The 26225-nt window shown below is 37.1% G+C and overlaps 1 protein-coding gene across 11 annotated transcripts in view; it reads left to right on the forward strand.

Moving 5' to 3' along the window:
* Window positions 1–7553, forward strand: part of LOC110837522 (vanin-like protein 1) — a 207790-nt gene extending 200237 nt beyond the window's left edge. For all 11 annotated transcript variants that reach the window (XM_087343643.1, XM_087343641.1, XM_087343644.1 and 8 more), the window contains one exon: window positions 789–7553. In XM_087343643.1, coding sequence (XP_087199769.1) covers window positions 789–1747 — 959 coding nt within the window. In that variant the 3' untranslated portion in view covers window positions 1748–7553. The remainder of the gene's footprint in view (window positions 1–788) is intronic.
* The last annotated feature ends 18672 nt before the right edge of the window (window positions 7554–26225 follow it).

The raw sequence follows: 26225 nt of genomic DNA on the forward strand, positions 1-26225 counted from the left end.
CTAGTACGATCGTATTAATTGAATCCGGATGCAAATTAGTCAATAAATTTAAACATACAAAATACAGATAGCTGAGAGAAATTAAATAGCGTTTGAGGTTCTCACCATATCGAACATGAAATTGGCTTTGTAGTCTGATAGAAGTTTACCAACATTTTATAAGCGAGTTATTTATCGTCTACAAGACAAAATGGCGCTACAACCCAGAAGACAACTTTCGAGTTACGTAATAGGTGTGAATTTCTTGAAAACTGCGCGGTTATTACGTCTAAAAAAGGACTGTGCTCCAGGTTTTTGTGGATGTGAGACTTCTGGGTTGTTGCGCCATGCAGTCTGGTTGAAATTTACCGATGTTATCAGTGCAATCGCCATCATGGAGACGATAATCACGTCCGAAATGTCCGTAAATTTCTACCAGACTACACGGTGCAACGTCCCAGAAGACAGATATCTTCAACTTAAATGAAGCCCTTTGACAGTGCGAAAAGAATGTATAATGGAACTTTGTTTCTTTTCTGCAGCAAAGGAAATTTGAGCTAGTTCTGCGTAATCATATATTATATTAATTTTATTACATAAGAGATATTAACATTAATAATATATATATTTGATGCTGCGCTTAAATATTTGTACAGTAAACTGATAAAACCAAGATTAAGTTAACCTGACAATTCAATTTAGACTCCCAGTACCAAACGACGGACAGATGCAAGCACGCCATTAAATATTCTTTCCCTACTCTTCATACAAATAATCGATGATATCTTGCGTACGTTTGTCCTTGACAGCTGTTCAGGTGCAGTCATCATGGGCTTCTAGTATGGACGTCAACTTCCTTGCTTCTGGGTACAACAACCCTCGAGGGGGTAGTTCAGGCAGCGGTATCTACGCCGGGAAAGAAGGGCCCATCGTGGCGGTAATGCCCACTGTTCCTACTACCCAATTACTATTGGCTGTTGTGCCGAAGAAATCATTTCAACGCACAAAACATGTTTCAAGCAATGTTTCAAATGTTTGCGAGCTTATTACAGCGACGCCTTATCGAAATGCTTTTCCTGAGAGACTTGACGGTAATGACTCTGGAATTACGATGTTGAGCGATTATCTGGAGCCTTATGAAACTCTACTCTTGACAGAGAATGAGTTCTTCAGTAAACACACTGTGTGCCACAATGAGTTGTGTTGCGATTTTGAACTCGTAATGCACAGGAGCCAGCAGATTATGAATTCTTCTTACAAAGATAATGTTTATCGATTAGCGGTTTTTGATGGAATCCGTTCCTACACGTATATAACAGCGGGTGTCCAAATTTGTGCTGTCATATCATGCATTAACGATAGTCTGTCTTCATGTGTTAAAGACTTGAAATTGTCAAAGCAAGAAATGTTAAATACGGTTTTCGACTACGTTCACATATCTGGCAATTTTCGCCAGAGTAACTCTATCCATCTGCCGATCACACTCGTCCGCGGTTACGATGTGTTATCTTCAGACAAATTCCAGTTCACGAGAGAGGAGATGCCTGAGAGAAATGAAATAAAAGTCGATATAAAAACATCAAGACAAAATTCGAACCTTTTAACTTTTGCAATATTTGGACGAGATTTCCAAAAAGATGGCGGACTACTCACACTCCCTTCCAGGTGTCATCGGACAAGTGCAGCGACAGTGACCGTTCTTATAACCGTCGCTGTAATTCTCTGTCTTCATACTTATTTCAAATTTCCATTTTCCTTCCTACATTAAAGCTTTACTGTCTAGCCACAACAATTCTACGAGTGGAAAGGACACCAATTAAAATTCAGCTGATAAACATTTTTGTTATGTCTTCATCCCTTATAAGAGATCTTCCTTTCCATTAACTCTTTAGTCGAAAGTCGTGATCGAGTGGTTAGCACTCCTGCTTCGTATTAAGAAGGTCCCCTACAGGATAGTACTTTAAATTAGGCCACGACCGTTTCCTTTAACTCATTATTCACTATTACTCGACGCTATTAAAAGACGTCGTTAGATAAATTATAAATAAATATTTAACACTATCATAAACTTGCCTTCGGTACAAGTGGCACTAAAACTTGTGTAGTTGTACCAAAACATGTGAAATGAAAGAGAAAACTTCCATCGGGATATTAGTGAGAACTTTAACACTCACACAGTCGTAAAGAATATCTTATTATTTAATATCTGCATTACAGGACGTCGTAATACAGCATAGATTTGACGAACTATATTTATGTATTATTTAGTAACAAAATAAGAGAAAAGTATCATTAATATGAACGAAAAGGGCTGTGGAACAGAAAGGATTCGATCTTGTATTCTGGAGTCAAACGGTTTGATTTCCTTCCAAGGAAATGTCGAAATAATGCCATGAAATAGTTCCGATCGTTTCGCTCCAAAGTTTCAAGTGCTCACAATTCGATATCCGTATGGCATAACTTCTGCAGCTGAAATAGCGCCTTTAAAATGACTAAGCCAATAACATAGCTTCAAATTCTACGCAAATTATTTTTTTTACGGGTTTGGAACGTGGATCTCTTATTTTGTAGGAAAAACACAAATTACAAGTGTTTGGGACACAGACATAAGAAGGATGATGTAGCTGGACAATTTATAATAGGAAAGATAAACTTCGTGACTTACAAGGTCATATTATGTACCCTATTATTTATGACAGCGAGGTCCAGGTTTGAGGCTAGTAAACCAGAGTAAAAGCCAAATAAATTTATGTTCTCCCACTGGTCACTGGGAGACTGAACTAGAACCAACGTTATTTTGATTTAAAGTCATTTAAACACTGGATAAAGCCTAGAAGCATAATTACGTATATTGCAATATGGGATAATCTTTCATGTTTGCTTGTAACGTAACAAATCACTATAAAATAACAGCGTATTTTGAAGTGTTCTGTTGGAGATTCATAATTTATACTTATCTACACATATTATTACTGGGGATACTGGGAACGACCCGTTCTTCAAGTGCCTGAGCATCTGCGGGTCCCAACATTTTCGTTGGCTTGATCTATAGACATTTGGTAGGACTCCTTGGACGATGGATCGGCCCGTCGCAAGGCCTCTGCCTGTACACAGGACAGCACAGGGGAGAAAAACGCGGACACACATGCATGGCTAGAGTGGAATTCGAACCCACGGTCCCAGCGACCAAGCGGCACAAGGCCCACGCCTTAGACCGCGCCGCCACTGCAGACCCCTCAATATTGTTAGGACGATGAAATCAAGGACGATGGGTTGGCAGGGTGGGGATGGAATTGCAAACAAAAGTTTTGTGTAAAAATCTAATAATAAGAGACCACTTGACATGTCTGGACGTAGATGGGCCGAAAATATAAAAAATGGCTCTTAAAGGAGTAGAAGTGAATTCACGTGAATAATTTTCGGGACTAGCATATGTACATAATCTTAAGGTTTCGTAAAACGCGTGACATTTCTTGGTAAAGTGATTGACTAACAAATTCACGAGTATGTGCTCACAATGGGGTGAAAGACTTCTGCATGACATAGTTGTCAGCTTCACGCTCCGGCCGATTTTCTCCTCCAGAAAGTCACAAGTCTGGAAGGACCTCCGTGGCGTCACTGAATGAGATTCCCAGTATTCCGATCCCGTTTAAGAATAGAACGGCGGTAATCTCTAAAGGTGGGAGAACAAATAGATATCAATTTCCGCGCTTGAATTTCGTATAGGTGGGTTGCTTCTGTCTTATATTTCAACTGATAAAAAAAAGCTTTATAAATTTCTACAGGTTTATTTATATACCATTCTCTTATTTTAATACTATTTCAGACTCGTAAAATATTCTATCTCTCTGCTTAGAACTTATCTCAGTGTTATTTAATCATGCATAAAATACTGTATCTTTGTAAAGGAAAAATGTTACGTGGTTAGACACTAAACGTTATAGATTTTCAGATATTTTTGTTGTCAAAAATTTTGTAGGTCACAAGCGAAATGGATCTAAACTGAAATCACTCGTGTTACAACTTGTCTTTATATAGGAAGCCTTCGTGGTCTTTCGGCGAAGCCCTTTGTTATCTGTCGCTGAACAAAAGCGACTCTGAAACCGTCCCCCAAAGGCAGTGACTTTATTATTCTACTAACAACATAAAGCAGGTTCAGATCAAAGAAATTCGATACGGTACTATTACGTGATTGAAAACAAAAAAAACGGACTGGTGGCAGTTTATTACGCGGTGGCCAGGATTGTACTTATCAATGTCAGCTACTTTACGCTGCTGCTACTCTACGCCTTCATTTTCTAATACGGTGAAGTGTTTCACGTGGTTGTTTGGTGTCTATGAAAATGTCTATATTTCTAAAAATGTCCCGCAGAATATCACCTATAGAATTTTAGAGACAAGCAAGAGATTTTATGTTTAATTCTTTTATACTGCAGGCGGTGTTGTGAATTTGCATGAACGCAATTTTAATGCATCCTGTGATGGTCTAAAGACTGTAACTTCCAAAGTAAAGATTTGCCAAAATGTCTCTTTTCGACATGTCCCCGCGTTGCTGTCTGAATAGCGTAATATAACACAAAAATATTTAACACAAACAATACGACATGAAGACAAATTTTGTAACGTTTCGTGTACGAATGAAGATTAACGTCAAATATTAAACAAATTTATAGTGACGAAGGAAGCAATTATAATTTTTAAATACTTCGACTATATTTGCGTCTCTAGTAACTCCGGTACGGTGAGGGTATTAACCCTCTGAAGTAGAAATTCACGGAAGCAGAATTTAAAAATCACTTATTAAGTAAACGAAAACACAACACATCTCAATTACAAAAATAGGTCAGTTAAAGCTGTTTAAGGAAATAATCTCTGTTTACTCTAAGAATGAGACGAAACCCACGAACACGGTTTGTGGTCAAACGAAGCAGATGGTACGCATAGCAGCCACAGGGTTTCAAAGGGTTAAACGCAGACTTGGACAGTGGATCGGGAGTCAGTAGGAAGTTTCCATACGTAATATTGCTTCATATCTCCATAATTATACGAACATATGCACGTGCTGAAATATTAGTTGATATTTTCTTTATCATCGTTTTGGTGATAAGTGGTATTGAGACACAATGATATCGACTTCAGTGTTTTATGTTACATTTGCGGGACTTTATATTTAGGTCCTTTTCATGTCTTTATAGTCTGAGGCTTAGTTAACCTATTAAATTCCCGGTTTTAAGGAGTTACAGAGGAAATATTCCATTGTATCTCCAAATACACAAACTTATTTTATTTCGCAGGATTATAAAGTCTCAGTTGTTCGTCCAGAATAGTGGCAGATTTTTTTCGTATATTCTCTGTGCCAAGATGCGCTATATGGATACTAGATTACATGTTATGTTCAAATTTACATAACACATTTCGGATATTTTTCAGACCTTTTTTTTTTAAATGTTTGTGGGATTAGATATCTCGGTTGTGTTCTAAATGAAGGTATAGTGTACAACAATTATGGCCGGACTATCGAGATGACAAATCACACACAGTCGCATGGCAACATTCCAAATTCTCTGTACGTCTCCCCAAACTGCATTATGGGCGTGGCAGCCAAAGATTTCCTTCCAATTTGATGCTTCTGATGTACACGTACCACGTAGTAAATTCTGAGAGCTTAGGTTTATATTACGGCATTTAGAATCCAGTGGATTGTATAAAATATACATCAAGTCGTCCATTAAATGGAGAATTTGCGAGGGAAAATCAAGTTGTTGATGGTTAGACTGTCAGATCCCTTTGGCTGATGTAATAGTTTACTAAGACCTGAGGATCTTCGTTACGAAGGGAGAAATAAGCAGCAAATAGATAAAGCGGGAAAGAAAACAGAAAGAAAACGTGGTACACTATAGGAGACTACGAGAAATTTCTTTTTACATTTGGGGCTGCTCTCTAAACGTAATAATTTAAAACACAAACAATTACTAATGTTAAAAACTTGTAATAATAAATATATCAGGTTACCCCGTAATCGATATCACAGAAAATCGATGCTGGTGAGATTTATCGGAATATATCAAAACGCTAAAATTATAAGTTAATTTGGGCCCTCAAATGAAATGAACTTAGAGTTAACAAAACTCGCAAATGACATAACATATTTAGAATTTAAAAATGTTGTGTACGAAAATTTGTTTACAAATCTTAACTAAAATGTGTAATTAATTAGGATAAGAAAAATGTCCCTCACTTAAACCCAAGTCAAAATTGCACGAGAATCGTATTATAGGCCTGCCATATCCTATTCACCGAAATTAGTCTGGCAAACAGACAATATTGGCGGACATATCAAATCTGATAGAATATTTCCAATATTTATTTTCTGGAAGGGCACCGAGAAGTTTTGTAAATTTATATTTATTATAGTTTTAGCATAAAATTTCTGCTATAAAATTTCTGTAATTTAATTGTTACAGGCTACATTTACATCAGTTGCATAAAAATGGTCTCCCAACAAACATAATTATTAAATATACTGATTTTCCGGTAAACGTTTCGTATTTATATCAAACGCTTCATCATGGCTTACATTTTTCGTTTTGTACACGACAATAAAAAAAACGATAACAGTGAACGAAATTCAGTAGGTGCTGCTGAACGTTCGACTGAAATTTCTGTTTTCATTCCATGAATTATTTACAACAATTAAACAAAGACGCTGTTATGGCGGAAGCAAAGAGAGTAGAATGATTTCTTTTCTTTAGCGAGTACTGCATTTCAGACATTTGTCTATGTCAGCTGTTTCTCTGTCCATACAAAGATTTCTGTATGGGAATAGTGAAGTCTGTGTGAAGCTGTTTCTATATCAGAATACATTATGGATTAAAAAGTAAGAGCTGTCAGAAATGTCTAGTCAACAAATCAACTCTTATGATTTTCACAAAGCAGAAATTCCTCGTGAGTAAGACAGTTCATATTAAACATTTTGTTATTAAACTATTTAGTCTGCTATATATTATTTATTCATACGACCTGGGCATAAAAGATGTTATTGGATGTTAATATTTAAAATATATTTTTTTATAAAACAGTAGTACAATGAGAAAATAATATCGTATATAACACGAGCAGTTTTAGGGCAGAGAAATAGAAATTATTTTGTGATACTCAAAAACATTACATTTGATCTTTTCCCATACCAGAATGTGTGTTTGTTCCAATCCTGTCCTGGGGTCTTCCTAAACTTTGCTTTCAATTTCAGTATTTGTTGTATATATGTTTAATCTTTCATTCTTTCTGCGTACTTAATTTGTCTGTCTTATCCGATTTTTACATATTTTGAGGTACATTATTAGGTGAAATGTAATTTTGCAATGTTGATACTCACTTAAACAAGTACAACTGTAGCTTCCTTTTAAACCTATGAAGAAAGTAGAACACTGTAAATAAGATAAACTGAGTGAAGAACAGAATAAGATGTTAGCTAAACACTTGAAAGAATTTCGTGGTTTGCATGCGTAAATATTTCAGGTGCTTACATTGGATGATGTTAAAAATTCTGTGTAATAAAAACTTACTTTAATTTATTTTATGGTTTTAAAGGTGGTGTAAATAATATACAATAATTAAATTATTGAGACCAAAACGCACGAAACATTCGTGGCTAAATTAGGAATTGTGAGATGGGTGGGTCATGTCATGGTGAAAACTAAATGTTCAAATTTTAATTTAGAGATGTAAAGGGTACAGATCCTATAAAGAATTAAACGTAGATGCAGGAAAGACTGAAATCAACTAGCTCAAGATAATTTTCAATGTCGGGATTTTGTTAATAGTTACTGGACTTTGATACGTACGAAAGTAATTAATTTAAAATCAGCGTAACCAGCAACTAACCTCCCGCAAACAATTAGAAACACCCCATGTTTTGTTACTAGAGTAGCCGTCACGAAATTGTTCATTTGAAGGCCACGGAAGATTTTACTCTGTCCTCCATTACCGCTCTGCCATAAGTAGGAAATGCAGTGTTGCCAGCTTTCATACGCCGCGACTTCTGAGCTGTCTTTGTTGATCTTGGTCTCACTGTTTGTTGAAAAGTTGTTCGATTCTGCGGTAGCCTTGAAGCAAGCAAATTCGACACGGTTACTGAAATGGTACTAATGAGAACTTTCTGCGTTCTTTGGAGTTGTTTAACAAAAATGCGATGACAATTTCTTTTAAATTTGTCTTTACAATAGACATGACGTCAAAACTGTAGTAACCCTGCGTGTTTTTCCCCCTTTTTCCCTTTGCGGAATTGGGCCACTGGTGGGCTCCATTGTCCAGCCCCCAGATGATACACTACTGAATATGCAACAACGGTGGATGGTATTGGCAGGGGAAAATCGAAGGTCTTGAATAAAAACGTGTTTCAGCGCCACTTTGTCCACTACAAATCCTACATGGACTGCTTTAGGAATTAATCCGGTAACCCTGTGTTACTTATGCTTGCATGTCTCCATTTTCGCTCTGTGTTGTGGAAATACAGTTCGAGAGCAATGCTATCGGAACGTATGATAAAGGAAAGGAGGCTAAGGGGGACGCGGCATTATATTTAGAGGATCAAGAACGAGATTTCGTCTATTGCACACGTCTATTATCAAGACATATGTATATAAGTTTATACCCAAGTACGCACAATGCCATGTCTTTCCTTTCCCCTCCCCGGCCAAGACACAGCAATCTCATCCTTCACCCCTCCACGACTCGCACCACACGGCCATAACCATTCCTTCCCCCACCCCCTACATCAAATGTAAGAGCAATCGTACCACCTGTGAAAGTTGAGTTTTGAAACAGTTGAATGCTGCTAAACGAGAGGCGAGTTTCCTTGTAATACTTTTGTTTGTGTTATGTACTTCTCGTTGTGGGAAATAAATGATAACATATTGGAGGAACGCACAGGTTGCATTAGTTTCCGTAAAAATGCATAAATATTGCAATCGGAGATAATGTAAGCTCGTGTAAGTGAAGTATGAAGGTTTCCGTTCTGAATGCAGTTTCGAGTTCTTTTGTTTAGGCAGCGAAAAACAGAACTAGTCTTTACTCGTAGCTTACACAGTGACTAAAGAACTTTACTTATGTGTAACAGATGGTTGTGTTGCGTACTGACTTCATTATTCGTGTAGTGATGTGAATATATACAGTAATTTCGATAATGCAAGTCAGTTTCTGTGATTTGTATGTCGCTTCAGTTAGGTTAAGAAAGGTCGTGACGTCATCTTATCTGAAACGAAGTTACCTGGACGAATGACGCGATGCTATTTGTTTGTAAAGTACTTCGTTGTTTTTCTGTTTGGAGGTTGTGCTGTTCCTTTATTCTGGATTTGATGTTTGTTGTGATAATGGAGACCTTTTATTGTGAGTGGAAGTGAAGTGTACGACTTGACCTTCCGCGGTCCTCAGTCATCAATACGGGACCTTTGCACCCTGTAATGGAGGCTCATCTTTTGATCGACGCTGGTGGCTTCTGTGAGTAGATATATTCATATATTTTTCTTCTTCTAAAAGTCAGGAGTTTGTCAACCACAGAGGAAACTGGTCGCTTGAATATTGTGACTAGATTTCCGTAATGCCAGCTTTTAGACAGATCTAAATACTTCTAATTAGGCCAGTCTATCTTTTAAAGTGCGTTAGTTCATTTTAGTAATATAAACTCTATGATTCATTTTGCTCAGTAGTCTTTTAAGATACACGATGATTCTTCAACACTCCTGCTGCGTATTCAGGAGGTCCCGGGTTGAAATATCGGTCCGGACACCGGCTATCCTGACTGAAGTTCTTCGCGGTATTTATTAGTGCCTCCAGACAAATGCCGGGATAACTTAAAATTAGGCCACGACCGCTTCCTTCCGACTCTTTTCCAATTAATTTTTGCTGTCATCCTCTCATTCGACGGTATATAGTCTGAGCTACCGAAAACGAATCGTTAAATAAACTGTAAATAAATAAATAAATAAATAGAACGATAATTCTTACGTTATTAGCATCAAAACGCATGGTAGTGTAGCAAAATTAACACTGACATTTAAGTTTTATTATGTTATATGACATTCAAAAAGAACGTTATTTTACGGCTATGTGTCAGCTGTTTTGGTACCTTCGAGTTAGATGGAAATATCATTATAAGTAGTGATTAGTGAGGGAAGTTTCGAAAACCTTCAGTTGAGGTAGACTGATGGGTGTGTGTGTAATACCCGTATGTAGAACCGACCGTTGTGAAAGAATTTGACTGTGATTTTTAAGTTTGTTTTAACATAATCATCGAATCTTCTAGGTCTTAATAGCTGCAGGACTTGCAACTCTCTTACAAAATATTATTTTCATTATCTGTGTTATTATTTAAACTCTAAAATATCCTTGAAATTACATTTATGAATTTAATAACAATTACTACTTTACCGCTTAAATAAAATATGGCTGCTCTAAGCTATCTGGAATACAAAGGCTTTAACTTTTGTCCGTTAACATGTAAATAACATCTTAAATACTGCCAATTATTACTAGTGTTAAAAATACAGTGGATTCAGGTTAATTGGGACACATCGGGATTACAACACTTTGACCCAATTAAGCTGCTGCCCCAATAATGAGAAGTTCCACGTAAAGAGTTCGAAAGGTTTATTCTTTAAGATTTGTCGCAAATAAACGGATGCCTCGATTAACTGATGGCCCGATTAACTGGAATGTACTGAATATGGTTTACAATGTGTTTCGATCATCCTCACGTAACGTGAAACCCGTCTGTAAATAATGAAAGTAACTTAATGTTATTTCAGAAAGTTTGATTCGATAATTCTTGATATGGTATCGCAACGCTATCAGATTTTACTTTTCTTCTTTACAAGGATCTTGTGTTACGCTCTTTTATGTCAGTTAGAAAGAATTGCTCCGGTGGAAAAATCGGATTACGACTGAGGCAGGACGTTTTCTTACACACACACACATACACGCGCGCGCTTGCCTCAAGAGACGTCACCAGATGTCTTCTTAAATTAGATTGTCTTAAGGCGCAAACTTCTCGCGTCGATTAACAAGCCAGGCACCACCCAGGGATGTCCAGTAGAGTACAAGGATGAACAAATTCGCGTTAGAAATCTAGATTTTTTTCCAGACTAGATGACAGACAGCCATTAGTTTGTAGGATCTGAGGTTTTCACGGCTGTGAGTCTGAAGATGGTTGTATTCTGGGTTGTTGCGCTATCGGTAAACTTCTATAGTCGGCGCAGTAGTTTTTGGCCGGTGGAATTTTCAAGGGGAAGGCTAGGAGCGAGTCTCTTGTGCGATCGTATAATGCTGACTCCACGAGGAGCTTATCGGACTGAACGTGAAACAAAAGAAATACGCTGACCGTGCCACCACAGGTACACAGAGTAGGCCCGTCCGCCAACTTCAACACCGGCCAAAACCTACTGCGCCGACTATATCAGGTTATAAGGTGCAACAACCCAGATGATAGACATCTTTAACCATTCATTTCAGGAAATAACGTTTTCTATCGACCTAAATAAAATAAGTTGAACGTCGATGGGTAACAGCCGATAAAGAGTGGTCCTTCACTTCGAGGGCTGTGTGTAGAAATGTAAACCTTAATTGTAAATCCAGTTCCGTGGTTGGAAACTTTTAACAGAGCTTCAGTATATGCAGATTTTTTTGGAAATAATTGGCTAAATACTGTGGCCGTTGCGGTATTAAACCACAGGTCCAACTACAAGACGCTGTTAATTTTAATCATCAGTCAGTACTCAAGACACAAACATCAATGTCGATACCATGAAGTTATGCACTTAACTTTTAATTAAATCTGTTTTCATTAATATAATCCGTTTACATATTACGTAGATAGAATTTGCACAGTAATTTATCAATTTTAGTGCAGTAAAGTCAGCAGAATTGGTTGGATTTTTAAAGTAGTCATCGGAATGATACGTAATGGAAGTTGGCAAATAAAAATTTCAATTGTTTACTTAGAACGTACAATTCACAGAAGTGTTTAAAATAACTTAAACGTGCTTAAATCATTTAGCTATAAAATGTTAAAACTCTGATTCACTAAATTTGTCAAGAAATCCCCTGCTCTTATGGCAACCGAAACATCAGTATCGTCTTAACTCTACTGAATCGTATTATGAGCCAGTTAAATCCAGTCCACACTCTGCTTTAATAAACTAAATTACGAGTATAATATCGTCCTACCCTTTACGCCAAAACATCCCAAATGGTCTCTTCCCTTCAGATTTTCTGACTTTTATATCTTTATTCTCCAGTGCGTGCTAAGTGTGCTGCCATCCCATCTTTCTCGATTATATAACATTGTACACAATAATAGGTAAGTTAATTATTCAAGGTGACTGCCTTTTTTCCAGTCTGACGATTAATATTTTCATATTTTATACAATTTTATAGGTTGAACAGTTGCCACGAAAGTAATGGAGCTAAAGTAGCCGTGAACAGCGTATGATTTAATTCGTAGCAGTCGATTAGATACAAGTTTTTTCTAACAGCGAGTTTCATTTCTGGCGCCGGCTCTGACAGAATTCATTAGTAGTGACATTTTCTTAAAAAATTCTTGTGTTTTTTTGGAATTAGTTGAAATTATCGGTCGCACACTATACAGGACTTTTTATTCGCTGGTACAAACAGCTAAATCCTTATTTCAAATCTACCATTCTGTATGATAGATTGATGCTTTATTAATTTAAAGATCTTTTTCAGATTCCTATTATGGACCGTCCAGTAGTAGGAATATTCGTGATTAATGAATTCTAAAGGATTTAGAAGGAAGTAACTATTGTATATTTTAACGTATTATAGTCGGCGCAGTAGTTTTTGGCCGGTGGTGAAGCTAGCGGAGCTGGCGGACGGGCCTAGTCTGTGTACCTGAGGTGGCACGGTCAGCGCATTTCTTTTGTTTAGGCGTTCAGTCCGATAAGCTCTTCGGCGCAGTCAGCATTATACTGTAGTACAAGAGACTCGCTCCTAGCCTTCCCCTTGAAAATTCCACCGGCCAAAAACTACTGCGCCGACTATACCACGAAATTTGCTGGGAGGTAGAGAATAAATCCACGAAAAGTCAGGTTAACAGGACATGAGACTTGAACACGAGACTTTCCAAACTAGAAGCTAAAGAAAAATCTGTCAACAGTGTGTTCGTTTATCTTCATGGTAGAGCTGTTTCACTGAATAAACAGAACATATTAATAACCAACATATCCGATGTAGAACAAGCTTTGAAACAGAAGGTAGGAATGTAGGCCATACGCCGTTGTACCAAGGACTACGCTTAGTTTTTGCATTCCCACACGATTTTGCATTCCATTTATTGCAGATAAAACATTTTTAAAACAAAGGAATAGTTTTCGCATGGAATTTATTATTTTGTTAAATATAAGCCTACTGAACAGCAAAAAATATTTTATATAAAAATCTAAATACGTACCGACTCACCACTTATGAGTATTCAGCCATAACATGCGTTGTTTTAAGACCACTGCAGCTGAAATATCGTTGTTAAACATTTCCATAAAATATATGATCCATACCAAGCAGATTTATTGATCTTTATTAGTGAGATGTAGATTCTCAAGGCGTCGTCTGCTGGGTTGTAGCGCTATATAATGTGGTAGGGGCAGAAAACACCTCTGAAAAGTCGTTAAAATTCTACAAGACAAGGCGCAACGACCCAGAGGACAGCCATTTTCACTCATTTTTCTTCTCTTGTTGATATCGGTGTCTGAGAAAATTAGTCCAGAAAGAACGTGTTTTGCCGTTATGGGACGACGGGAATGTTACAGGAGTTCAGTGTCATTTGAATATAATCAGCATGGAAAGGATTAATCGTTAATCAGAATACTTTGTAATGAATATTGTTGTCCAGTAAGTTAAATATCACATTTCACGGGAGACTAACCGAAAGACGTAAAATTTTCATTCCGAAAATTCGATTCCAGGAATTGTTGAATGATAATGAAATATATTATGTATATTAGTTACAAATGGTATAAGTTCAATCGGCCAGGCTACTCAACTGTATTAGGATGTTTTTAATTAGAATCTAGGCAGGAACTATCGTATTTGAGGATGTGTGTGATTTTACTCAGTACCTCCAGCCGAATGTCCGTACAGTATCTTAAAATATTCCACGATCTTTTCTTTCTCAATCCTTTTAACATTAAAGAATGTGATAATCTTGTGGTTCGACACCGTGTAGTCGATTCAGTGTTACCAAAACTACTATCCACTCAGTTGAATCTGTTTTTTATTCAGTTTTATGTAAAAATTTTGACTTTCTAAAATACTGTATATAATTTTATTTGGCTATTAATTTTTTACGTTTTTAAATATATTTTGTACGGTTGATTGCACTCAGCGTTGAATATTCATTCAACGCTGGTTTTATAATGTGTTTTAACAAAATGCTGAAATATCCGCAATCAAATTTTGTTATGTATATATTTATCGCATTTTTATCTCGCATTGGCTCTATAAATCAGATTTGGCAATAAAAGCTCCCAGGATAATAAATCATTTCAGATCAGCGTTTCGTCTCGATTTATCCGTTCCCTTTTTATCCATTGTGAATTTTCCTACGGGACTTCGTGGACGCGTGAACAAGGAGCGTTGAATGGTCATATAAAGCCAAAACCCTCGCGTAAACTGACAACTTTTTTGTCCAGTTATAACCTGTTAGTCGTATTACTGCGACCAGGTAACTAAGGCCTTCAACGTCCAATCCAATTCCTTTCGGGCTTAAAAAAACTCACGGGTTTTATTTTTCGTATTTCCGAGCACAATCACTCTTGTTGTCTCCACGCTGTCTTTTATATATGCCCATTTTCATTGGAAGTATATGTTTCGACTGTACTCAGTCATCATCAGGTCTTCACAATTATACTTAAATTACTAAATACTTGTCATATAAAATGTTACTGCTAAAATCTTTTAAAATGTGTACAGTATCTCCATTTTTAGGAGATGATTTTATTCCGTGCCAGTGGTATATTACAGTTGTTACTTTGTTACTGTCGTGTGTCTGTTATGCGTCGATGGTTCCTTGTCGTGTTCTGGCACAGCTGATGTGCCTCTGGCACGGAATAAAAATATCGCCCGCAAAAAGGAGATAATGCAGCCCATATAATTTTCAGGGTTTTGAAGATTTTAGCAGAAATGTTTTATACGGCAAGCATTAAATAATTTATATGAAATTTTATAGACCCTAGTATGATTGAATACAGTCGAAACATGTAGTCTAATAAAAATAAAATTTTCGCAGTAGTGTAAAAGACTTTAATATGAAGAGAAATTTGTATTATTCGTAATTGAAAAATGCTGCAAATTGTATGAAAAACGCAAAAGTCCAAAAAAATCGAAAAATTCGTAAAAAAATGTGAAGTCGAAATTTTTCAAAAAAATTTAGTTTTGTGCGCCTTTTGGACATTTTCCTGTATTTTTCAGATTTTTCGAAAATTTTGGAAATTCCTCAGTTGGGAGAAACATCGTAATTAATGTAGCGTGCTGAATATTACTTAGGAAAGGGTGAGGCTTGTAAAGTGTAACCCGAGCAGAGCTGTGCAGATTGAACCGCCTACGTGTTACTAATCGCTGAACGTCGCAGTCAAGGGGTCAGCATTCCTGATTCGTATGCGGGAGTAATCCGGTTCAAATTATGGCCTGGAAACCGGTTATTCTGACTGAAATTTTCCGTAGGTTTCCTCAGTCCCTCAGCAAATACCAGGATAGTACTTGAAATTAGGCCATGATCGCTTCCTTCCACATACTTTTCAGTTCATTTTTCATGTATTTATTGAACGAAGTACAGTCTACAGACAACGTAGTTAATTAAACCAGAAATTATTTAATAAATATCGTAAACTTAGCCTGTATGTAACAAAATTGGAAAGTTATTCTTTTGAAATTTTGAATCATTACTAATAAATTGTCAGTTACCTTACTTAGACAACTCTAGTTTTAAACTGTAGACCTATTTTTTGCTGAAGACGTTGAATTGTACAAGTATTTTACTGTATAACGCCATAATTCTCTTGAATAAATATCTATGAAACTAGTTAGGCAAATCAAAATGTGTTTAACTCTGTAAAGTGTTACATATACGAGTATGTTCAGTCTGCTTCAACATTAAGTAACTCTTCCATTTTGTATTTATGTGTTTCGTATAGTTATCAATGTAAAGAAATCATCGCCATATCAACATTAACCAACTGATCTTTGTAGTGGTGAAGAATTGTATTTTATTTACGATTCGTACTTTATTATTAAATATTATTTAGACGAGTTTCGGCTTCAAATGGTTAAACGAAACCTGTATGAACTCCTTACAAACAAACATTATCTGTTCGGACTCATAAGAACCAAGGGCGCTTTATTATGATTGCTTTTCAACTTTACTTTAGAAAATACCATCAGGAAGGTTCAAGAAACAAAGAGGGACTATTCTGGTCTGGTATTTGCTGACGATACCATTTTCCGGAATGAGTACTTAAATATCGTAAAGAAAACACAGAAGCCATATCAAAAGCTGCTAGGAATGTTGGTCTGGAAAGAAACGCAGAGAAAAGTAAGTGTATTTTGATACATAGATCAGAAACATTATTAATAAAGGTAGCTAACAAAACACTTCGAGAATATGGTAAAGTACAAATGTTTTGGAACGACGGTCACGAATTAAAATTACACTTACGAGGAAGTTAAGAGAAGCTTAATGTCGGGGAATGCTTACTGCCATGCAGTTTAGAATCTTTGTTTTCCTGTTTACTGTCTAAAAGCATAAAAATTAAAACATACAAAAGTATAATTTTACCTTTTGTTTTGTATGGGTTTGAATCTTGGTCTGTCACTTAAAGCAAAAAACATAGATTGGAGATTATTGAGAATGAAGTTGTAGAAGAACTTTTTGGATAAAGGGGTGTGAGACTTGTAAAAATTGTAGAATCAGGAACTTCATAATTTGTGATTTTCGCCATATTTTATTGGGAAGATAAAATCAAGGAGAATGAAATGCGCGGGACATGTAGCGAGCATTGGGAGATGTTAAATGCGCACAAAAGTTTGATTATAAAGCCTGAAGAGAAGCGACTACTCTGAAAACTTAGCCGAAAATGGATATTGAGAAAGTATGGTTGGAGAGTGTGACTAGAAACAGATAGTGGGCTCTTTTGAACATGCTAATTTCCATTCAGGTTCTATAACAGGCTGGGAATGTTTCGAGTGAACTATCAGCTATTCAAAGACTCTAAAGCCCGGTCTACACGTAACGTCTTATCGTACGTTTTGTTTCATCAGTTAAGATGGTCATGTAAAACTGACAAAAATCCCATGTCCACATTATTTACGTTTTAGCTACCGTTTTCTGCTCAGTTTCATAGATACCATGGATGAAGTATTACTTGTAGCGAATAGTTCATTGCGTCTCGTGAAATTGAAAAGAAAGGAAGTTGTTCGTCGCTCACGGTGGTCTAGAGGATGGTTGAAGAGGGGCAGATTCTCTCATGTGAATTTGCTTCGGGAATTACGTCATGAACCTGAAGATTGGCGTAATTATTTACGAATGGATACGGACACTTATTTGAAATTACTATCGTTAGTAACTCCAGAAATACAAGAAAGGACACTACCATGAGAAGGGCTATCACACCCCATGAGAGACTGACTGCTACTCTAAGATTTCTAGCGACAGGTAGAAGCTACAAAGACTGACGTTTTACCGGAAAACAATGCTCTAACCGATCCGTTTTCTGAGAGACGTCCGTCTTTATTCAATTCAGGCAAAACGTCCGTTTCTCTGTCCATACGTAACATTTTGACTGATACGTCTTAACTGATCAAACAAAACGTACGATAAGACGTTACGTGTAGACCGGGCTTAATACATGTTTTTATAAAGCACATTGACGGGGTATGTGGCACGCGTAGACGGTAGAACAGCAAATTTCTTTCGTTAATAATGAAGCTAAGAAACTGTTTTATAAAACTGAATGTAGTTGGTACAATAATATTTAAAACGGAATTTAAATTAATGTAGTGTGATAATTTGTACTGGACGTTCATTGTCTGATTCTTGTGAACACGCTAATGGACCTTCAATGTGAGGATGATACGATTAACGTTATTAGCAGCGAACTTTTGATTTGTAACATATCGGATTCGACTCTTGGCCTGCAGATAAGCTGCCATACAAAAGGTTTCTTTCAGACTGTGATTGATAGAGTAGTTTACAATAGGCCACAACTGCTTACTTTCGTGTTATTCCCAGGTAATTCTTCTCAGTTATCAGCAAGTAAGTGTCGCTGAGAGAACTATTCGTATAGGCGACTTTGTACAAAGTTTAGGGAGGGCTAAATTACATACGCAGAGGACGCGTAATACACGTCAACTGTGAACAACAGAACGTGTTACTGCGAAATGCATTATTTCCGGTATCAATTTTATTCATTCGCGTAGTCGTCCTGTAAACTATATATATATAAATCTCAATTAAAATTGGTGAGCATTTGTATTTGTATTGTTACAGTTAGCTGAAATAGCTAATCCGCTACGTGAACGCAGAAATTATATTATAGTTTTCAGAGTGACTGGAAATGGATCACAAAATATTTTCGTGCCCGGTTTTCACACAGGCATAGAAGAAAGACTAATATATTATTGGCATGTAGATGAATGATAAAACGATAGGAATATTTTCTCTGCATAGCCATAAAGGATTACAATAGTTGGCAATGTTGTTGCATTTTGGAACAAACCGTATTTGAAATGGAATCGTGCTGTCGCAGATGTCATCTGTAGGCCTTCATAATGTGATCTCCAGTTTTAATAATAATTATAATTTTAAATTACTAAAATGTGAAAAGACGTAGAAGGTAATGTTAATTCCTACTTGCTACACAGTCTACATAAAGTGTCAATCTTTTTGATGATTTTAGTTCTGGCAAGAATATTTTCTCCATACTTTATAGTTTATTGATAACTGATTATATGTTCTTCCCCAATCTCTAAATAACGTGATCAGCTGCTTCTGTTCTAATTTCATTTTATGGAGTACGAGGAATACACGCATTCAACCAAAGTCGACATTTGTTTTCAATAAGCTTATACTATATTAGCGAGCCACAGTGTTTAGTTTCTATGAGACAGCGGCGACCTTCAACCTAGCTATAATCGATCACTGACACGTGAAGTACTCCGACTGCAGTCAAATATTTCCTTCACCGACTCGAATTATTATCAGACTAAGAAGAAGTGGTGTGTTCATATCAGACACGAAGTCATTAAAATGAGAGACAGCTGTAGATTGAAGGTTTTGGAAACCGATATGTCGTAAAACTCTTTTCTTGTGTTGTACTCGTTCTCCTCCTTTATCGTCATTCTCTATCCTTCGTCTTTCTTCCCCTCCACATTGCCTTTTTTCCCTTGTGTTTTATTCTTTTTCTCCTTTTTGTGTATTCTCTTCTTCCGTCTTTGCAATTTAACCCACTTCCTTTCTCTCCTCCCCTTTTTAATCCATTTTCATCACTTTTTAATCTCTCTCTTTCTACTTTACTTTCTCCTTAATCCCCTTTTCTTATTATCTTCTCCTTTCTATTTACTATTCTCATTAGGATTCTCTCCCGTATTATTCGTCGTTTTCAACCTTACAAATATTTATTCTTCTTCTGTGCTCCTTTCACCTCTTCAGCGTTGTCTTTGCTTCCCACCATTTCCCTGGTGTTTCTCCGCCCGCTGTTCGTTCAGTGCGATAATGACTCCCTTAATTGTGCGTGCAATTAACTGAAAGCTGTATGACGTGGGCCGTCCCTTCGCTCCCAGGAGTCACACGTAGCAGGTAATTGTAACACCACGTACTGAACGTTCCGCAATTTGTCAAAGTGGCGGTTCGATCGTATTTTGGTCGGAGAAGTAGAGGGCAAATATGGTCGTGGGTCTGGAAAACGTGACTGTTGGTGGGTGATGCGCTCTGTAGGTTACAGGAAGTAATCAGAGACTCTCATTGTCTCGGAACAAAACGCAGTGGCCATTTGCATTGGCTTATCACGAAAGGAACAGGAAGGTACGAAAACGTTTCCATATGGACGTATAGTGCGAAAAAGTTTATCTAAATAAGAGGCTTTTAACGTTTTCTCTCAACGCTTCGCTGATTCTAGGTATTATTCGTGTACTCTTCCATTATTTCGAAATTATGATTTGGCATCTCAGTATCGTTAAAGAAGTTATAGAGAGTGATTTGAAATTTGAAAATCTTTCAATGAATTTAATATTTTAATTTTGTAGGAATAAAATACCACTTTTTGGAATGTAACACATACTTATTTCTGGCTTCGGAAATGTTTCTTCTGATTCTGGTGTTAGGTGCTTTTAACTAAGAGTGTTTCGAAATACTCATTTTATATTAATCTGAGTTCGACACGCCAAAAGACTACGTATAAAAATGTCTGTAAAAGAAATGTAATCTCACATAGATGGTTTCAAAACGTGTATTTTATACTTCAATTTACAATCATTTCATTTGATAAGTAAATTCTTACTATTTCTATGACAAATTAAAGTCAGAGAGTAAATTATCCTGTCTGAAAAACTATCAACACAGCAATTATATATTCGGTTTATCAACACTACAATTCACGATATAGGAATCAGGGTCAAAATATTTCCTGAAATTTGTGACTGCTGCAAAATAATCGACGCTAGCGCTCCTCAGGACAGGCGTCGAATGCGTGACGTAGACGTCGCTGTAATTTGTGTTAGGCTTAGAAACACTGGAAGTTCTGGTGTTTACGATCAGTGGCTCACCATCTGTCAACATTAAAGGCTAAATGCGTATTCATGACTTTCTAGACGCAGGCAGCAACAATGAATAACCGCCCGAATAAACTTTACGATGTTCAAGACGGCATAGTTTCAACGCACACCGAGAATATTAGCATTGCCATAAGGCTCCAGACTTGTATTCCAATTTTGGGCTGATTACCGTCTACCCTCACTGGGGTTTACTATGGGCTTCCACAGATTCTCTACGTGAACGCTGGAAATTCACAGGGTGTATATAACTTATCTCTACATTAGAGACATCCCCAAAGTTAATTTATTGTACGTCCTTTCGTCGGAACCTTATTTTTCTTTGCCGAAGATACTTTGACATCGATAAATTACCTGGATGTGCTGTAAATCTTTGTCTATCCATAGGAACATAGCCGTGTTTTTCACGAAGCAGGAGCACCACCACATTAGTGTTTAATTGTACGTGTGTCTCTTGATCGACATTTCCCATACCAATGGACTGGCCGTGGTGGTCCCGTCTCTTGGCCGGCCAGATCTCCGGATATCATTCCCTGTGAATTTTTTCCTATGGGGATGTGTAAAAGACTGTGGGAACAAAACATCATCGATTTGAAGGACAGAACTGCAGCTGCTATTGCAACAGTTGAAGTTGACGTGTTGCAGCGTACATGGATGGAGCCTGAACACCGTTTGGACATTGTGTGACAAATGGTGCTCATGTTAATTCAGAACAAACTTTGAGAGCCCCTCTCGCAGACGATCAGTCAGCGTGTATGTGCCTCTTCATAAAGGTTTTATTCACGAGTAATATTATAAAGGTAACTTATATAAACCCTGTGCTTTGAAATACCTCTACCGACCACAACTTTGTCTTCTTGTAATTCATGATTACCTTCCCGTTTTTTCGACAAATTTAAAACTCCGCTGTTGAAAGCCCTTTATATTTATTAACCTTGGCGTTAGAAGGGGATGGGTACCTAGCAGCACGCCACGTCCGCGCTTTGTCCCCGGGGAAAGGACCCCAGTGCAGAGGCTAGAAGAAACTTTTCTGCCTCTGTCGGGGAACGAACCCCAGCTGCACATCACGTAAGCAGTCACTGTACAGTCTGATTAGGAGTTGAGAGAGTATAATATTAAAATAAATAACAAGGAAATGGTTTGGGAAGATGTTAATTGGATTGATCTGACTCAGGATAAAGCCTAGTGGCGGGTTGTTCTGAAATGCTACGTATTTATTGACTCTCTGAGTATTTATAAGCTTTTAAAGATAGATTCTGCAACGTGGAATTAGTTACTTCTTAAGAAAATAACTTTCCGAATTAGAGGATACAGTGACATGTTCATGCATTGCTTTGGTTGACAGAGTAGATTTACAGAAATTTGATATTAAAATTTCTGAATAATATTGCAACTACTAAGTTGATGAAACACTCGGCGCTTCGCTTGAATAGAGTTTTCTGTTTGTGTATTCTAACTCGAGGGTTCCACAGAAGTGAAAGTTACTAGCTTTCACGCAATTATCAACCGGTTAAGTTTCAGTATAATACGGAAACCAGGCCACACCGCTGAGTTCAGCGTCCGACATTGGCCCGCCTGTTTTCGGCTCCCATCTGGGCTTGTGGTACTTTCTTCTGCCAGCAAACTTTATGTAAATAAGAACCGTTCACATCCAGTCTCTCCATCTGTAGAAGGTGTTCACAACTATTGCACTTCGTTGCGGTCTCTAGACACCACGGGGTAAATACGGCCGGTCTGGCTATAGTAGATTTTCTCAGGGCACACAAATTAAATATTATTTCAGACTGCATATGCACAGTGTTCACGATAAAGTTGGATGAAATGGTCTGTATTCCATGCAGGATCCGTTTTATCTATATGCAGGACAACTTCGTATAATTGGATAACTTCGTCCTGAGTTCGTCATATGTCACACGTGTACTCACCGAAGACCAACAAGTGATTATGATCTGTTCAATTTCATATTCAGAACACTTGTTTTATTGCGAAGGTACAGAAAGTTCTGAGTGTGTGTGTGTATGCATCGTTATTTAATTTGAAAACTATGGCCTCCTGTTCGAAATGATCTATGTATCGACATGTCGCTTCTCGTTACTGTATTAAATAACATTTGCAGCTGGTTTGATGAAATTAAGTAAAATTGTAAATAATGAATGAGGACACTTTTTCAGTCTTGAAGTTTATCGGTTGATTTTGTAGTAAGTAAATAATTTGTAAGCGCATTTTATTATTTAAAGAAAGTTTGAACTAGTTTATGTATGGCTCTTGACTGATTGGCTCCCATTTTATGAAACACATCGTTTATCTTCACGATAATGCACCTGTTAAACCGTCAGAATACAACTTTGTTATTCAGACACTGACATTGACCACAGACTCACATGACCATGCTTTCGAAAACACAGTGGAGTTCACGTTAAAATCTCTCTTTGTATGGATTTTGGCTCAGGATAGATTCTAGTGGCAAGGTTTTCTGAGCAAAATAAAGAACCTTTTTATTCTATTAAAGACGGGTAATTTCTAGACAATGTAAACGACAATCAGGACTCTATTTATTAATTACTTTCCTGTTTTTCTTCATCAGCCGACGTCGCTCAGTCGGTATAGTGACTGGCTACGGACTGGACGACCAAGGTTCGATCCTCGACGAAGGCAGAGGATTCTTCCTCTAACCTCTGCGTCCAGATAGTTTCTGGGGCCCACCCAGCCTCCTATCCAATGGGTACCGGGGTCCTTTCCCGGGCGAAAAGCGCGGTCACTCACCCCAATCTAGTGCCGAGGTCAGAAATTATTAGAAGCTATACCACCTCTCCCCCCAAGCGCCTACATGGCGTATAATGGGACAGCTGTTTTTACTTTTACTGTTTTCGTCTTTCAGCTCACATTTTCTCTCATTGTGTCTCCTTCCTCTCTTTATCTCTTTCTTTAATGGACCCTGTTTTATATATTTCGTACAATGAAGGCAAACTATGACATATTAGAGCAAAAGCAGTATCAAATTAAAAATCGAATTGCGATCTGTTTTGTATTTTTGTATAAAGCATATGGCAAATAATAAGACACCAAAGTCACAACATCCGCCCTTGGGCGTCGGTAAGGAGATGTTCCAAGCACAAACCGAACACGTGACCCTGCTCAGTGAAGCAAAACTATGTAATTAAAAGCATCTGTTTAGTCAGTGCAAAACGCTGCAGGGAGACACACTCATTATGATTGTCACAAAGTCTATATCAACACTGATGAATTTACCTTAATTAAAGAGAAACTTGGAGGTGCGTGGATGGACGTTCTTGCTGAGGGCAGTGTCAGGTACACATTGATGTTTTACCAGAGACAAGTGCTTTCCACAAAAGCTAGACCGTTTAAAGTTGTGTGCCAAATTGACTCTCAGTGGTGGGTCTAAGTCGGTTTGTGAATTAGGGAGTAAAAGCTGATATAAAATCGCCAGTGTTAGGGTAAAGTGTATAATTCTACAAATCACAGTCGTATGTAAATTGTGTAATTTTATTTATATACATTTTTGAGTAATAAAAAAAAATTGTGAGAACATTCCGAAAATTGTTTTTTGTTTTCTGAAATTTTAGAACTGGCACCGCCAAATTGTTCACCCGACTCCTCCCAGCCTGTCTGTAATCGACCAATACATCATTCGTTGAATAGCCATGGTGTTTGGACTGTAGGTTGTGACTTATGAGTTTTGTCTGTTTACCAGATAGGTCAAGGGTTGATTGTAGGATCGTTTTATTTTCTCTATTTCCTAAAAGCAATTTCTTGGGACGTACATTAAAATAAGCCATGAGCGATACCAACCAGATACCTTCCTTATGTTCATTTATAAATTAATTACCATTAGATGCTACATTGCCTAAGCATTTGGGAAACGTATCTAAGTAACCGAAAAATCGGTAGTATTTGTATCTCGTTACTTCGAGTGATTTACGTCTTTTGATTTGTAACAATAACAAAAACTTGTTCGATGGAGTAGAAGCCTCTTTTAGAAGCTGATAATTGTTCAGCTATTCATTTATTTCTCTCTCTCATGAAACCCGAAGTTTCGTTATCTGTTCACTAGAGTCCGCCACTGGTCCCTTTCTTAACCCTGATGAGACCAGTCCACACACTCCTGACCCATTTTCGTAGCAAAAATTTTAATATTTTTCTCTAAAATAGTCTTAAGTGTGGTCTCTTATCTTCAAGCTCTCAATTTAAAAATTTGTAAGCATTTTCTAAATCTAAAAATATCTGGTGAAGAGTACAAATTGTTTAGTTTCTTATTATACAGTTTCTTTAGCCTCCAGTAACTTCATTTCTCGAATAAGCAAGGTAATAATTGAAGTAAATTAATTTATTATACTCATTTGTGCTTACGACAACCACAAATCTATGTTTATTTAAAGTATGCATTTTGGGTTTTACAAATTCTAATGAGGTATATTAAATTTTTAGGACTACGTAAATGGATCCTGTTTCATTAGAAAATACCAAAATAAAATTAACGAATAATAAAAAAATGTCTTTTACAGCGTTACCTAACCACCAATCGAAAAAACTCCACCCCTTGTGTAACCTGAAGGTCCATCGCCGTCATCACAAGATTTCACCAATGGACACTATTCTCAGTCTATAAACTAACACCCATCTATTTCATTATTATTTTCTATTCAAGTCTTCGTCTTTCAAGTTATCTCTTCCTTTCAGATTTTTAGCAGTCGGGTTATAATGATCTTATCTGCCACCACATGTCTTGCTTTTGTAACTTTAGTAAAGTTGGTGAAGGGTAAAAACTATGGAGCTCCTTATTATATATTTTTCCGCCATCCTGTTATACCTCGTCTGAACAAGGAATGCAGATTTCGTCGGAGGGCGCTCGTGAATATTTACATATTAACTGTACAGGACTGCATAGGTGCATAGTTTACGTCACTGATCAAAAAGTCCAGAGTTTCTGAAGTTCACCACTGACGCTCCTTGGTCAGACGGTATATAAACCCTCCCTTCTAGGTCAAAATATTCTTGACATCGTTTAGTTCTCAAACATCCTTCGTTCATTTTCTTCTCTTAGGGTGTAATGTCAGATTTCATTCTCTTATAAAACGGAGAGAGAAATATAGTTTTGTTTATTTTAATTTTTAGTGTCTACATATATCAAGGACGTAATAAGGTGTAGACGTAGAAAAGTATGGATTCGGAAAGTGTTGTGTGCAATATGTCTGAACACAATCATTCATTAAAGATTCGGTAATTAACACTAAATATTCCGTGTACCCCAGACCTTCTCAAAATTATCTCTTACGTTTTGATTAAACACAATATTCAGTAGACTAACTAAAATACAGATATGATTTAAACATTTTCGTATTTTTTATTTCTTCACGAGTAAGTGAAAATTCGATTAAGAAAGCTTAAACTTAAGC

The sequence above is a fragment of the Zootermopsis nevadensis genome, unplaced genomic scaffold (assembly GCF_977971745.1).
Source record: "Zootermopsis nevadensis isolate Lab colony 2312 unplaced genomic scaffold, Znev_1.0 Znev_ptg000006l, whole genome shotgun sequence".
NCBI classification, from domain to species: domain Eukaryota; kingdom Metazoa; phylum Arthropoda; class Insecta; order Blattodea; family Termopsidae; genus Zootermopsis; species Zootermopsis nevadensis.